Source organism: Ogataea polymorpha (assembly GCF_001664045.1).
Source record: "Ogataea polymorpha strain NCYC 495 leu1.1 chromosome Unknown OGAPOscaffold_6, whole genome shotgun sequence".
Classification (NCBI taxonomy): Eukaryota; Fungi; Ascomycota; class Pichiomycetes; order Pichiales; family Pichiaceae; genus Ogataea; species Ogataea polymorpha.
The window spans coordinates 802887-816907 of record NW_017264703.1 but is presented as its reverse complement, the minus strand read 5'-3'; the positions used below and the strand labels follow the sequence as shown (position 1 = coordinate 816907).

The 14021-nt window shown below is 48.3% G+C and overlaps 7 protein-coding genes across 7 annotated transcripts; 2 read left to right on the top strand and 5 right to left on the bottom strand.

Annotated features, from left to right (window-relative positions):
* Positions 1 to 7: 7 nt before the first annotated feature.
* Positions 8 to 3684, top strand: OGAPODRAFT_95542 (uncharacterized protein; the record flags this gene model as incomplete). Its single annotated transcript, XM_018357763.1, has 1 exon — positions 8 to 3684. The coding sequence occupies one exon, from the start codon at positions 8 to 10 to the stop codon at positions 1337 to 1339; it is 1332 nt and encodes a 443-aa protein (XP_018209479.1). The 3' UTR covers positions 1340 to 3684.
* OGAPODRAFT_77847 (uncharacterized protein) lies at positions 375 to 6761 on the bottom strand (the record flags this gene model as incomplete). Its single annotated transcript, XM_018356387.1, has 3 exons — positions 375 to 5685; positions 5841 to 6636; positions 6702 to 6761. 3 exons carry the CDS (start codon positions 6759 to 6761, stop codon positions 1364 to 1366), a joined length of 5178 nt encoding a protein of 1725 aa, XP_018209478.1. The 3' UTR covers positions 375 to 1363.
* A 729-nt stretch (positions 6762 to 7490) lies between these two features.
* OGAPODRAFT_90468 (uncharacterized protein) lies at positions 7491 to 8845 on the top strand (the record flags this gene model as incomplete). Its single annotated transcript, XM_018356974.1, has 1 exon — positions 7491 to 8845. The coding sequence occupies one exon, from the start codon at positions 7491 to 7493 to the stop codon at positions 8244 to 8246; it is 756 nt and encodes a 251-aa protein (XP_018209477.1). The 3' UTR covers positions 8247 to 8845.
* OGAPODRAFT_102676 (uncharacterized protein) lies at positions 7515 to 8858 on the bottom strand (the record flags this gene model as incomplete). The annotated part of the gene is made up of 1 exon (XM_018353130.1): positions 7515 to 8858. The coding sequence occupies one exon, from the start codon at positions 8856 to 8858 to the stop codon at positions 8268 to 8270; it is 591 nt and encodes a 196-aa protein (XP_018209476.1). The 3' UTR covers positions 7515 to 8267.
* A 159-nt stretch (positions 8859 to 9017) lies between these two features.
* On the bottom strand, positions 9018 to 10132 carry OGAPODRAFT_90462 (uncharacterized protein). Its single transcript, XM_018356973.1, has one exon. The coding sequence runs from the start codon at positions 9897 to 9899 to the stop codon at positions 9192 to 9194; it is 708 nt and encodes a 235-aa protein (XP_018209475.1). The 5' UTR covers positions 9900 to 10132; the 3' UTR covers positions 9018 to 9191.
* Positions 10133 to 10188: 56 nt separating this feature from the next.
* Positions 10189 to 12213, bottom strand: OGAPODRAFT_77844 (uncharacterized protein; the record flags this gene model as incomplete). The annotated part of the gene is made up of 2 exons (XM_018356386.1): positions 10189 to 11799; positions 12044 to 12213. 2 exons carry the CDS (start codon positions 12211 to 12213, stop codon positions 10296 to 10298), a joined length of 1674 nt encoding a protein of 557 aa, XP_018209474.1. The 3' UTR covers positions 10189 to 10295.
* A 197-nt stretch (positions 12214 to 12410) lies between these two features.
* Positions 12411 to 13934, bottom strand: OGAPODRAFT_95533 (Peroxisomal catalase; the record flags this gene model as incomplete). Its single annotated transcript, XM_018357762.1, has 1 exon — positions 12411 to 13934. One exon carries the CDS (start codon positions 13932 to 13934, stop codon positions 12411 to 12413), a length of 1524 nt encoding a protein of 507 aa, XP_018209473.1.
* Between the last annotated feature and the right edge of the window lie 87 nt (positions 13935 to 14021).

The following is a 14021-nucleotide window of genomic DNA, read 5'->3' as shown; positions in this document are numbered from 1 at the left end:
TTTTCATATGAATATTATATTCATCCACCCTGATCTGGGGATCGGCGGTGCAGAGAGGCTTGTTGTTGATGCCGCAATGGCCCTGCAACCTGGAAATCAGGTCACCGTGTATACATCTCACTGCGATAAGTCGCACTGTTTTGAGGAGGTCGCCTCAGATCGGCTGAGGACAAAAGTGCACGGGGATTTCTTGCCAACGCATATTTTGGGGAAGTTTGCGATTCTGTTTGCATTTCTGCGCCAGTTGTACCTGGTCTCTGTGCTCGTGCTCAATGGGACCCTTAAAAAAACTGACGTGGTGTTTGTCGACCAGCTATCTTACTGTCTTCCATTGATCTACCTATTCAGGGGCCCACAAACAAAAATCATATTTTATTGCCATTTCCCAGATAAGCTGCTTGCGTCCCACTCGGGGCTAATTAGAAAAATCTACAGGTTGGTATTTGATGCTATAGAGGAGTTTTCAATGAGGTTCGCAGATAAGGTACTTGTCAACTCAGAGTTCACGAAAAAGACGGTTGAAAAAGAATTCAAAAGCCTGAGAACCGAATCTTTCAATGTGGTGTATCCCTGCGTAGGCGATCTCTCTCTAGAAGAGGCGTCTCTCAAAGAGGTGGACAACTTTTTCAAAGAGAGTCCATTCTTTCTGTCCATAAATCGGTTCGAGAGAAAAAAGAACATTTCCTTGGCAATCAAAAAATACCACGAATTCATTACCAAGACCGAATCGGATCATAAGCTTGTCATCGCGGGTGGGTACGACCCCCGTGTATTCGAAAATGTGCATTACTTGATAGAGCTCGAGTCACTTTGCGAGAGACTTAGCCTGCCTTCGATCACCATCAGAGGAAAGCTCATTGTGGCTCCTAGAAATACAAAGGTTTTTTTCCTGCCTTCGGTCAGCAGCGCCACCAAAAATGCGCTTCTTGCCAGATCTCAGCTGTTGATATACACGCCCTCGTTTGAGCATTTTGGAATTGTTCCTGTTGAGGCTATGAGGCTTGGAAAACCCGTCCTTGCGGAAGCTACCGGCGGCCCTACCGAGACTATCGTGCCGTATGACAACAAAGAGTTCACAGGGTACCTTGTCGAGCTTGTGGAAGACCGCTGGGTAGAGTACTTGGAACATGTCCAGACGTTAACGGAAACTGACCTTAAACAACTTGCCAAACGGGCCCAGGACCGTGTCGAGAAGCTCTTTTCGTCTAAGGCCATGGCCGTCAGCCTGAACAGGGCAATTGAGGAGTGCAAGCCAACGAAACATAACGGCCAACTGATATTGTTCGCGTTGCTGGCATTAAGCTTGGGAGCTACAGTCAAGTTCATAAAGGGCGCTTGATTTATTTAGACTATAGAAGAGCCATCACTCTGTGTCGGTTACAATAACCTCCTCCTCGCGCCGCTTCAGTGAACGGAACCAGTCCAGGAGAGTCTTGAGTTTCTCCATGGTGATCGGATACTCGATGATATAGTCAAAGACACCCGTGTTGACTGCATCGCGGTAGAAAGATGTCAGGGCAACACATATTGTTTCCGAGTTAGCAGTGGAGGTATGTTTAATTAGTTTGACAAGGTCAGGACAATCGAGCTTGTGGAGTTCTGTCGAGGTCAGGATCAGATCGAATTTTATGTCTGCGGTGGCCCGTTTGATTAGCTCAGTCCCAGAAGAGACAGCCACAACGTCACAGCCAAGACGGTTGAGATTGTTCTCGATAGAGTAACGATGAATAGGAATAGGCTCGCACAATAGAACGTCGAAATTAATCATCATGTTCTGTAGCGCATGCGAGGCTTCGTCTGTAGCAGATGACGAGGTGCGAAGTGCCCGTTTCGATGTTCGTTTTCTTCTTTGGTACAAGTGGCCCGAGCGGTCCTCGTTGTCGGACGAGGAAGGTGAGAAGTCACTCACTGTCCTGGAGAAAGACTTGGACAACAAACGTGCAGCAGGGGAGTTTGAATCGGTGCTGTATCCCTTCCTGTGCACTGCACGGGACACAGGAGACCCCTGTTTCATCTCATCAGAAGCATCACTAGCCAAGGAAGCGTGGCGCAGAAGAGGCGAGATTTTCTCTTTCACAGTACTTGGAGACGATGGGCGTTTGAAAGGGGTCAAGAGTTGTCCACTGGCAGAAGACAGACCACGCGGACGAGTTGCCAGAGGAACAACTGTGGCACCAGGAGTAGCAGGCGCCGATGGTGAGCTTTCCATAGAGCTTGAGGACGGCGCGAAGTGTTCGATATGCTCATTTTTCAGTCTGTTGATGACATCCTTATTCTGCTTCTCCAGCATGGCAAGGTTTCTGAAGTGGAAAGAGCCAAATTCGGAAGAGCCGCCGCTATCGTTCAGTCTTGAGCCCCTTCTTTCTCTTTGTGCCGTCACACAGCCCTTGGAGAAACTGGTTTTGGGTGAATCGAGTGTGGTTGAAGAGGAGCTGGACGTGACTGGCAGAGTGTTTGCGTCCAGTGTTGCTTCTGGATTGTCATCCTCGTTGAGCTCCTCCTGAGGGAATGCGCTGAGCTGTGCTCCTCGGTCGTCAAAGTACTCAGTGGATTCCGGGTCGACGCTGCTCGGAACAAACGAGGCCTCCTCAATGAATAGTGTATCCCAGTTGATGCCTTTGAAATAAGGGTGCTGCATTATTTCATGAGATCCACCACTTCCAAGTCTCTGGGTTGGATCTTTCACAAGCAGCTGGGTAATCAGGTTTTTAGCAGCAAAAGAGCAATACTCCTGAAATTCATCGGGAGGTAGATTGGGCCATTGGATTTGGCCGTGGAGAATATTTTCAAAAACTTCCTTTGGACTGTTCCCAGCGAATGGAGGAACCCCGAACAGAAACTCAAACAGGATGCATCCAATAGACCACCAATCACTAGCTTCATCTTGGCCCAAACCAGCAACCGTCTCGGGTGCTAGATAATCAGGCGTTCCAACAAACTTTCGAGTCTCTGCTGACTTTTGAGGATCGAAGAGAGCATAATTGGTAATTTCTGTTTGCGTATCCTCCTTATTAAGGGCGAAGTACGGTTGCAACGTTGATCTTCTGGTCAGCGGGCGTAGCAAAGGAGATGAGCTGCCACTTCCAAGAGTCACGGGCTCGACGTCCTCAAATGAAGGAAGTGAGCTTGTTGTCGGTGTAACAAGCGGCGAACATGGCGATAGCGAAAACGGAGCGATGCTCGCAGTTTTCTTGGTCACCAACGAAGCCGCTTGCGGATTGACAAACGGATCTTCAATGACGTCCGAATGAGGGTCTTTCTGTCTTTTGACCAGTCCCATTCGACTGAGACCAAAATCTGTGAGCTTGATATGCCCGTTGCGATCGATAAGTAAATTATCTGGCTTTAGGTCACGGTGGACGATACCACGGGAATGCAAGTCGTCAACACCAACAATCACCTCTGCAATGTACCTCCGTGCCCAAATTTCAGGAAGATATCCCATATTCTTCAAAAGGGTAGCCAGATCACCCCCGTTGAGATATTCCATCACCAAGTACAAATAATTGTTACTCTGGAACGTTGCAACAAGCTGAGCCACATATGGCGAGTTAGCTTGCGCCATCAAAATGGCCCTTTCGGCTTTCACATTTGTAACCTGGTTCTTGGCCACCATATCTGCTTTCTTGAGCACCTTGATAGCAAAGTATTCTCCGGTCAACCGTCTCTTGGCAAGGAACACAGAACCAAAAGCACCTTTGCTGATGGGCTTGATCACTTCGTAGTCTTTGATAGAAGGGGCGGGCTGTTTAGAACTCTGAGGCACGAGCAATGGCGATAGTTGTGGACGGTCAACAGCAGAAGAAGAAGAAGACGGAACTTCAGTCGATAAGAAAAGCGGCGAGGATATTGGCGTATTTGATCCCGATCCAGAATTGACACTAGGGCGTTTCATGTGCGCTTTTGAGTTGCGTTGGATCGAGCTCATAGGAAGCATAATACTAGGAGAAAGCGGTCTGCGAGGTGAGTTGTATCCAGGAGAGTTATTGCGTTGAATTGTCTTGGCAGACTCGTCCCCAGAAACACTGATTGCTGGTGTCAAATGGCCCTCAGATGCTGGAGAAAAAGTACCAGTACTAGAAGACACGGAATTCAACCGCAAATCGCTCTCTGTCTCCAAAATATTTCCTGATTGTAGCTTGGAAGCGGGCCTTGGAGACTGGATAGGCAGAGGCTCTTCCAAAGCGTCTTCTTGTATTTTTCGAATCGTTTCCTTGACAACATTCAGGACCATCTCGTCGGTCTCTTTGGTAATTTTATCCACGTATTGCAGTATGTGAGCGTACCTCTCAATGGACTCGATCTTCTGCTTCACAATAAAGTCTGTGTCCTCGGTAAGCAACTTTATAGCTTGGTCGCTGGACTCGGGAACTTCGATTGTGTTTAATGTGGCGAGCGCACGTTCACTGTCGGGAGAGAACGAGATTGTGTACTCATCAGACTTTTTGTCGTTGGTGCGGATCTCTCCAGGATTTATCTTCAAAGCTTCATCGCAGTATTGGATAAGAATATCCAGGTTCTTGAACGGGAACCTTCTGGCGGGGAGCAGGCTGCCCACACTTTTTCGGCGCATCAGACTTCCAGTTTCGTTTGACGCGGAAAGAGGAATAGAATGGCCTTTGTACTCGGTTATCGACACAAAGCTCCCCGAGGAGCTGTTGGAAGAGCTGCTGCTGCTGCTGGAAACCGAAGAGCTAGAATTCATAGGGACCAAAGGCGGAGTTTTCGAGTTTTGCAACTGTCGTTTCGTGAGAGTGTCGAGGACATTTTGCAACAGGTTCCTATGCTCGCTGAGTTCTTCCTGTTTTTGTTGCACGGTATCTTCTGCACGGTGTTCCACTAGGCATAGTTCTGTATGACGTTCCAACCACCAGTTAGGCACTCGCTGCTCGCATATGCGACAAAGCTCTTGGGCGGGAGGCGGCAGGTTTTCCTCGTCAGTTATGCCCATATCAGTCAGTTGGAACAAGTATGTCTCAAACAGGTTGATTCCAAAGCCAAGCCTCAAGATCAGCTCTTCCGGAAGAGCCAGGGTTTGGCCGGCAAACGGCACCCACGGCTTGACAATCCACATTGAATGCGAGGGTTGGCAGTTTTTGTCGTGTATCAGAACGCCCTGAGCTTCCAGCTCGATGCAATTGCCGTCTGTCGATATGCTGGAGTTTTCCGAGTGCACACTCACGGAGTCATCGTCAGAAACTGAGGAATAGGTTTCTTGATCGGCGCTTTCCGATTCTCTTGAGGCGTTTTGTAGATTCGTCGCAACAATAAATCTCACACGGTAGGTGTCGTCGTCGGTCATCATAATGCTTGTGGCCTTGTTAAAGACCTGCTTGTCCTCGATTTCGCCCAGTATTATATTGCTCAGAGGCCGCCCTATAATCTTGCTAATTTTGGTTCCCACTGTGGATTCCCAGGTCTTGCTGAGAAACTTGACGTTGCAGTCCAGGTCAAGCTCCATCACGGCCGCTGGATTGCGCGACGTCACCTGCGAAAGGTCCTCCTGCTCCGTGTGCTGGTGTATTTCTTTATCTATTGAAGGACTGTCCACATCCAGAGGCGACACGGATCTCGACGGAATATGCGATCTCCCGCCCGTGTAGAACATGGAATCCAACCGTCCGCGTGGAGATGGCGTGTGGCGAGGCGACGGCGAGTCGCGAGGGTATGATTCCATAGATTGGACTAAATAGCTCTCATTAACAAGAGACAAAAAATATTACAATTTATTTTACATAATTCGTATGAAATATATATTTAGTGTGCCTCAGCTTAGTCAATTTCCGAGGCAATACGCCGACCAACTAGATGCGCCGTGTACGGAGTGTACCTCGTCTTACTTTCCTTGAACAGGAACTTGAGGCTCTGAGTGCCCTTACTGACCTGGCCGCCGTACTCTGCCCCTAACATTTTCGGGTCCAAATGTTTCACAAGATCGGAGCCATTGCTTAACACAACAAACTTGTTGCGCGTCTTTTCGGCGACAAAAGGCTTGATCACGTTGAAAACCCACATCATCAGCGTGGGAACGTTCACAAAGAACTTTTTGGACAACAACTCCGGATAGAAGTCCCTGAACACCTCAATGACCTTCTTAGTGGTCTTCTTCACCTGTGCGTCTCTCTGGAAGAGCGAAACACCCTTGTAATCGTGCACTTGCACCATGTAGTCGTTTTCCGGGCTTTTGAAGTCCAAAAGCTGCACGCTTTGCTCCATCAAGCCTACCCGCCATCGAAGGAACGCATTTTGGCCCGCAGTGTCAGAATCGTCATTGCCAAAGATCTCCTTGGCATTCTTAACCTTCCCGTAAAGATTCCATGTCACTACCTTCTCCAACGCCTTGCCGTTAGGATCGTAAGTGATAAATCCAATGTCGTCATATTTCGACTCATGTTCCTCGACAAAGGCAGCACTTAAAGGGTCAAACTCCTTGCGCCATTCCAGAATCTTCTCAAGACTGTCTTCGGCGGCGTGGAGGTCCCAGTCGTATGCTGTCAAAAGCTTAATGAGCAGCCGTTCATAAGCCTCTTCATCAAAGAATTCGCCTCTGCTCAATTGGTACCCAAACAGCTCGTCGTACTCAACCTCATCGACAATCACTTGGACCTCTTTTTTGAACGCCGCCAGAGTCTTTTGCTGGGAGGAATCAACCATCAAACTAAAATTAAAATTATAAATTTAATTATTCATGTCAGACTTACAATCGTTGCTCGAGCCATATTTGGAGCTTCTGCGACCTTACACGTCCCTAATTCCGCCATGGCTAGAAAACGCCCTTATTCAGATATACGGGCCCGAGATCTACTACTCCTTAATTTACGATCTTCGGCCATTCGATCGCCGCAACCAGTTATACCTCCAACTATTCGCCCAGAAAAGTGCGGAGCTGGTGTTGCGCTCCGGAATCCTGCTTCCACAGCTGTTGAACCTTGCAAGGCACAGAAGGCCAGCCAGCTACACAGCGATCTTGAGTTACATAATCACGCTGGTCTCGAACATAGTGCAGATTGTTTACGGAATACGGAGCCATAACGGACTCAAAGTTGTCGAGTACGCCACTCAGACTGCACAGGCCGTGATTGTGGTGTTTTTGATGCTTAGCTTCAAGAAAAAGCCGCGCTGGGGCCAGTCTCTGCTCTTGGCTCTGGGATGGCTCATTTACTGGTGCAGAGGTGTGTCAGTCGAAAATCTGCAGAAGGCACTTTCTGTGCTGAACGCTGCTGGACTAGTGAATTACCTGTTTCTGCTAACAAACAGACGACGCGAGAACCTTGCCAGTCTGGGGTCGCTTGGTGGCAGTCTGTTCCAGAACGTGGCAGCAAACGCGTACTTATTGCTAGGAACGCTCTTCATTGCATTGGGGCTGGTAAAACGAGCCAGATCCCGTCGTTGATGTCCTGGATGATGGACTATCAAGAGATGCAGAAACACACAGAAATAAACCGGAACCGCGTAAACGAAAAAAATTAGACACGTAAAATTTAAATACCATGTCTTTTGCCGATAGAGAACAGCCGAAGACCATCTGTCTTTTCGACGTTGACGGAACCCTGACTCCAGCCAGACTCACCATCTCGCCAGAGATGAAGGCTACTTTGCAGGCCCTCAGAAAGAAGTGTGTTATTGGATTTGTTGGAGGAAGTGATTTTTCCAAGCAGGTCGAGCAGCTGGGCTCTGACGTTTTGGACCAATTTGATTTCTGTTTCAGTGAAAATGGTCTAACCGCCTACAAGCTTGGAAAAGCGCTTCCTTCTGCATCCTTTATTGGCTGGATTGGCGAAGAGAAGTACAACGAGCTGATCAAGTTTATCTTGAGATACCTTGCCGATCTGGACTTGCCGATCAGAAGAGGAACGTTTGTTGAATTCAGAAAGGGTATGATCAACGTTTCGCCAATTGGAAGAAACGCCTCCACCCAGGAGAGAAATGACTACGAGAAGTACGACTTGGAGCACAAGATCAGAGAGAAGATGGTTCAGGCTCTCAAGGACAATTTCCCAGACTTGGCTCTGACTTACTCCATCGGTGGCCAAATTTCTTTTGACGTTTTCCCTACTGGCTGGGACAAAACCTATTGTCTGCGTCACATAGAAAGCGAGGGCTTCGAGCAGATCCACTTCTTTGGTGACAAGGCCTACAAGGGAGGCAACGACTACGAGATCTACACGGACGAGAGAACTATTGGACATGCGGTCAAGAACCCTGAAGACACTCAGGCTATCTTGAAGGAGCTCTTCAAGCTATAATAGAGATATGTAATCAACTCGTCAACTCATCAACCGAACATATGCCAGCACCAGGGCAAACGTACCGGTACAAACACCAAAAAGCCACTGCATCACCTGCGTTTTCACAGACTCGATCTGGACCTTCATATTTGCGATTTCCTCGTCGATTCTCGTGTCGGTTTCCTTAATCTTTAAATCGTAGATAGAGTTCTCCTCGCGCACCCGTCCTTTTTCGAGATTTAAGTCGAGCCTCACTCCCGACAAGCTCTTGTTCATCTCTTCTTTGAACTTCGTGCGCATTTTCTCCAAGTCGCTGCGTAGCCGTTCGTGTTCGTTCCTTAGACTGTTGAACTCCGATTTATCGATCATCTGAAGCTCACCCTTCAATTTGGCAAAGTCCACCTTCTGCTGGTACGACATCTTGTTTAACGTCTCCTTGGTTATTAGATTTGCTGCATACTTGTCGATGCCATCGTTAATGGCCTTACTCAGAATTTCCACAGCCGCGTCTGCTTTTTTGGCGTCGAATCCGGAGTTTCTGAGCTGCTGGACAAAGGAATGTGTATCAAAATGCGGCGTGTTAAGTTTCGGCGAGAAACTCGAAAACCTGCGAATGGAGACACCAAACATTAAATAGAATAAAATATAATTAAAATTAAACAAACACTTTTTCTCGATCTACATGTCTCGAGAGACATTTGAAGACTTCCGTGAGGACAAAAGCTTGGAAGCAGCGCCGGAAACAAAGAGACACAAGCACGACAGACAAACTGTTGTGGCTGACCGAAGCTCGCAGTCGCCCGAAATCCAGCACAGAGACGACGATGAGATGATACAGGAGTACGAGGACGATTTAAAAATTGAGCTTGAGGCGTTGCGTCAACAGACACAAAGTGCTATTCGGCAGCTTCGAAAGAGCAGGAATCAGTGATACTAAAAGTTTTAATAACTAGTCTACCGCTTCTACGACTCTATGTCGTAGTAGGCATTGTAGAAATACAGCACGGAGAAGATGAAAAACGCAATGGCACCTCCTAAAGTGACACTGCGCATGCTAATCTTGGTGGCCAGCAATTGTCCTCCAATCACCGCCATGCCCGTGCAGAGTGCGTGACCAACAACGCCTCCCAGAATAACCATCCAGTAGTCAGAGCCGGCAGCCATGGCAATGGTTGCAATTTGCGAGCGGTCTCCCCATTCGCCCAAAAAGGTCATTGCAAAGGTTTGCACCCAGACCGGCGACAAAATATAAGATGCAAGGTTGGACACGTGAGACAGGGCCTCCTTCCAGATCGGCTTTCTCGCAACTGCGCCAGGCACGGCGGCCTCTTCCAAACTTCCCGAACGTTGATTCAGCGTCGAAACCTCAATCTCCTCCTCAACTTCCGCGAGTTCCTCGTCTATTCCTGCGTTCTTCGACATGGCCAAACCTTCTCTAAGCAAGTTGACTCCGAAAACAACAAACAGCACACCTGCCAAAAACTGCGTCAGTCGATGAGGAATCAGGCTAGGCAAAACATGCCCCACAACACCTGAGAGAATCGTCATCAGGGCTAAAGCAGCCAGAGCGGAGGAGAACACCACCATTCTTGGGTGTTTCATCGCCATCAACGCGGCCACCAAAAACGTTTTGTCGCCAATCTCGCTAACCACAATCATTGACGTCGACATGAAAAACACCTCTGAGTGGCGCGGAGATTCTGCTTCAGCGTTCAATGCCTCTGAGCCCTTTGCTGCTACGGCCTTGAGGTTTTCCAGATGTTGATCCAGCTTTTTGTCGTCCTTTGCTTCCGTGGCTTGGATCGTCACCAGATCCGCATCGCTGATCGATTTGTCCCCCGAAACCGGAGGATACACAGCATTCACCGAGGCTAAAATGGCTGCCAGAGCCAAAATATTATGCGCCTTCATGCTAATAAAGACGGAAAAAAAATCTAAGCCTTTTTTGTTGATTAGCGTTCATAATAAATAAATCTTGGAGCTTGTGATCCAAGTGAAAAAAAAAAGTCGGATCCTAATAAGGTCTAAAAATAAATAAGTTACCTATTTGAATATGCGGCCTGCAGCTCAATGACCATGAAATGCTTCTTTAGGCATTGGATTGTTAACAACCTCGCCATCTTTAACTCTACCAGAATCATGCCATCCACCGTACTGCATGCCACCGTCTTCGAGTCCATTCTGCCGCTTGTATTCTCTAATTCGCTCGATCATCAGAGGCTTGAAATTCTTCACAAGTCCTTGATACGGCCAGCTAAAGGCTTCACCCATGGCACAGATAGAGTGGCCTTCCACCTTCTTGGTCAGCTCCAATGCCTTATCGATCTCCTTTTCCTGGGCCTGACCAACGTAGAACCTGTCCATCATTTTCGACAGGTAGGTAGAGCCCTCTCTGCATGGAGTGCATTGACCGCAACTTTCGTGCTTGTAGAACGCCAAAAGCCGTTGAATACCACGCAAGACGTCGGCCTGCTTATTGAACACAATGACCGCTGCTGTACCCAATCCTGACCCGGCATCTCTAAGTGCATCGTAGTCCATCAAGATATCGTCGCAAGTCTCCTTCTTCAGAATAGGAGTAGATGACCCGCCGGGAATCACCGCTAGTAGGTTGTCCCAGCCGCCCTTGACTCCACCACAGTGCTTGTCTATCAATTCCTTCATGGAGATCGACATCTCTTCCTCAACTGTGCAAGGTTCGTTCACATTACCAGAAATGCAGAACAACTTGGTGCCCGAGTTGCGCTCGCGGCCAAAGCTGCTGAACCATTTCCCACCACGTCGACAGATCGTAGGTGCCACTGCCACCGTCTCGACGTTGGTGACTGTGCTAGGACGTCCAAAAAGACCCACACCTGCCGGGAATGGTGGCTTCAGCCTCGGTTTGCCTGCTTTTCCTTCAAGCGATTCAATGAGCGCAGTTTCCTCCCCGCACACATAGGCTCCCATCCCTCTGTGGATGTACACATCGAAAGAGAAGCCAGAACCGCAGGCATCAGGCCCTAGAAAGCCGGCCTCGTACGCCTGGTTGATAGCATTTTGCAAGATCACTGCCTCGTTGTAGAACTCTCCCCTGATATAAATATACGCTGCGGTTGCATTCATAGCTCTGCCGGCAACAAGACACCCTTCGACGAGCTTATGAGGCTCCTTGCGCATGATTTCTCTGTCTTTGCAGGTCCCAGGCTCACCTTCGTCTGCGTTGACAACCAGATACCTAGGCCCGACGTTTTTGTTCCATCCTGGAGGATTCATAAACGACCACTTGAGTCCACTGGGGAACCCTGCTCCACCACGTCCCCGCAACCCGGACGCCTTAATCTCATCAATGATCCACGTGTCACCCTTGAGGAGAATCTCTTTAGTTTTGTACCAGTCGCCGATTTTCATGGCAGTCTTGAGATCGTAGCTGGGGGTTCCGTGCTTCTTGGAGTTCCCCAAATACAAGTTCTGGAAAATCCTATCTTGATCTGCCAGGCCTCCATAAACTCGGTTGGGTGTATCATCAACCGTGGCAAATGACCTGGCCCTCATTGCCGCCCGTCTGGTCCAACCGCTCGTATGTCTAGGGCTAAATTTTAACATAGTAATTGCGGTGGGGTAAAAAAAAAGGGAGGGAAAAATAACTAGAGAAAAAATGGCTACGAATTTTAGCGTATAGGAGAGAAACCATTCATAAACTTATAAAAATGAATTTGCGTAGGATGAAGGTAAAAGTTGCTATCGTTAAGATCTCTTCTTCTGTATGATTTGAGCACATCCGGACAAGCTCTTCACAGTCTGGGAGTTAGCATGATGAATAAGTTGATACTTACTTGGTGGTGTTACAACTTGGACACTTGCAAGCAGATCCGCACTTGCACCTGGTTTCCTCCTTGCCGCCACAGCAGGTCGATGGCTTCGACGACTTTTCAGAAACGAGATTCTGCGGACGCTGGACGGTGACGGTCTGCGTCCTCTTGTTACCGGAACATCCACAAGCCATGAACGATGAAAAATAAAGATAATGATTGGAAAAATACGCTTCTTATAATATACCGATATCTCGTGCTGTTTTAGGAAGGATGATACGGCGGACAGGACTGCCAGATCAGGAAGCTATAATCAGGGAAAAAAAAATCAGGCAGATAATGAAAAAAAATATAGTATACGAACACTGATTCAATAAATACTTATCGATGATTATATTTTGGATGGAGAAGAAGCCTTTCTTTTGAGCTCCTGAACCTTCTTTCTGATCAGATCTCCAATAATAGGCTCGGCCTTCGAGAAGTATTCGTAAACACGGTCCTGGATGAACTCGTCAGCAGCAGAAACATGGTTTGCAACGTTCTTGACAAGGGACTCCTGTTCGCCTGGCGTCCTGCCAAGAACCTTCCAGAACATCTTTGGCTGGAAGTAGTCATAATCAGTGTGCTCCCAGTGGTATGGGACCACTTCTCCAGTATACTTTTCGTCTGGCTTATTGCCAGATGCCTTAGGGCTCACAGCGTACTGAATAGGACAGTTGTAAGCGTTTGCGTAGTTCGGCGTGCCTCCCAAGTTGCCATCAACACACATAGGACCGTCTCTGTTGATAGGATTGAACGAGCCCGATTTCAGTGGACAGTTGACAGGGATCTGGTGGTAGTTAGGTCCAAGTCTGTGTCTGTGCGTGTCTGGGTACGAAAACAGTCTCGATTGCAAGACAGGGTCGTTCGAAGGCTCCATTCCAGGAACGGTGTGCGAAGGAGAGAAGGCAATCTGCTCCGTTTCAGCATAGTAATTCTTAGGATTCTCATTAAGAGTGAATCTGCCAAAGTGTCTCAGCGGGAAGTCCTTGTGTGGCCAGACCTTGGTCAAGTCAAACACAGAGAATGGCAGCTTCTTGGACTGCTCAAGGGTCATGGTCTGGATGTAGCACTCCCACGATGGATAATCTCCTTTCTCAATTGCTTCCCACAAGTCTCTGGTGGAGTGGTCTGGATCTTCTCCAGCCAGCCTTCCAGCTTCCTCGTCGAGCAGATTGTGCACGCCTTGGTTGGCAATGAAGTGGACCTGCACATACACCCACTCGCCCTTGGAATTGTACCATTTGTAGGTGTGGCCAGAGTAGCCGTTCATGGTTCTGTACGAGGCAGGCGTACCTCTGTTGGAGAATAAATACATGACTTGGTGCAAAGACTCGTCATTGGCCGTCAGGTAGTCCCAGAACATGTTTGGGTCCTTCAAGTTGGTGGCCGGGTTTCTCTTCTGCGTGTGAATAAAGTGGGGGAACTTAATTGGGTCCCTGATGAAGAAGATCGGCGTGTTGTTGTACACAAGGTCCAAGTTTCCGTCTTCTGTGTAGAATTTGGTAGCAAATCCCCTTGGGTCCCTGGCTGTGTCTGCAGAACCTTTTTCTCCACCCACAGTGGAGAATCTGGTGAAAATTCTTGTCTTCTTACCAACAGTGTCGAGGAACTTGGCACTGCAAACATCGGTAATGTCGTCGGTCACTTCAAACACACCGTAAGCTCCGGCACCCTTGGCGTGCACCACTCTCTCTGGAATTCTTTCTCTGTCAAAGTGGGAGAGTGTGTCAATGAGCTTGAAGTCCTGCAAGAGCAATGGACCAATTGGAGGGGCATACTTGTAGCCCGTGGAATCCAGAGGGATCCGTTGGGTGGTGAAGGGATCCGACACGGGACAACCTTGCGAAGTAGTGAAAACAGGGGGGTTTGACATTTTGTTCAACAGTGATTAGCCAAGTTGGGGTGCGGCCGGGAGCCTTTATATATTTTTGCTTAGGCTTCAATTAGTACTGTTGCCCCC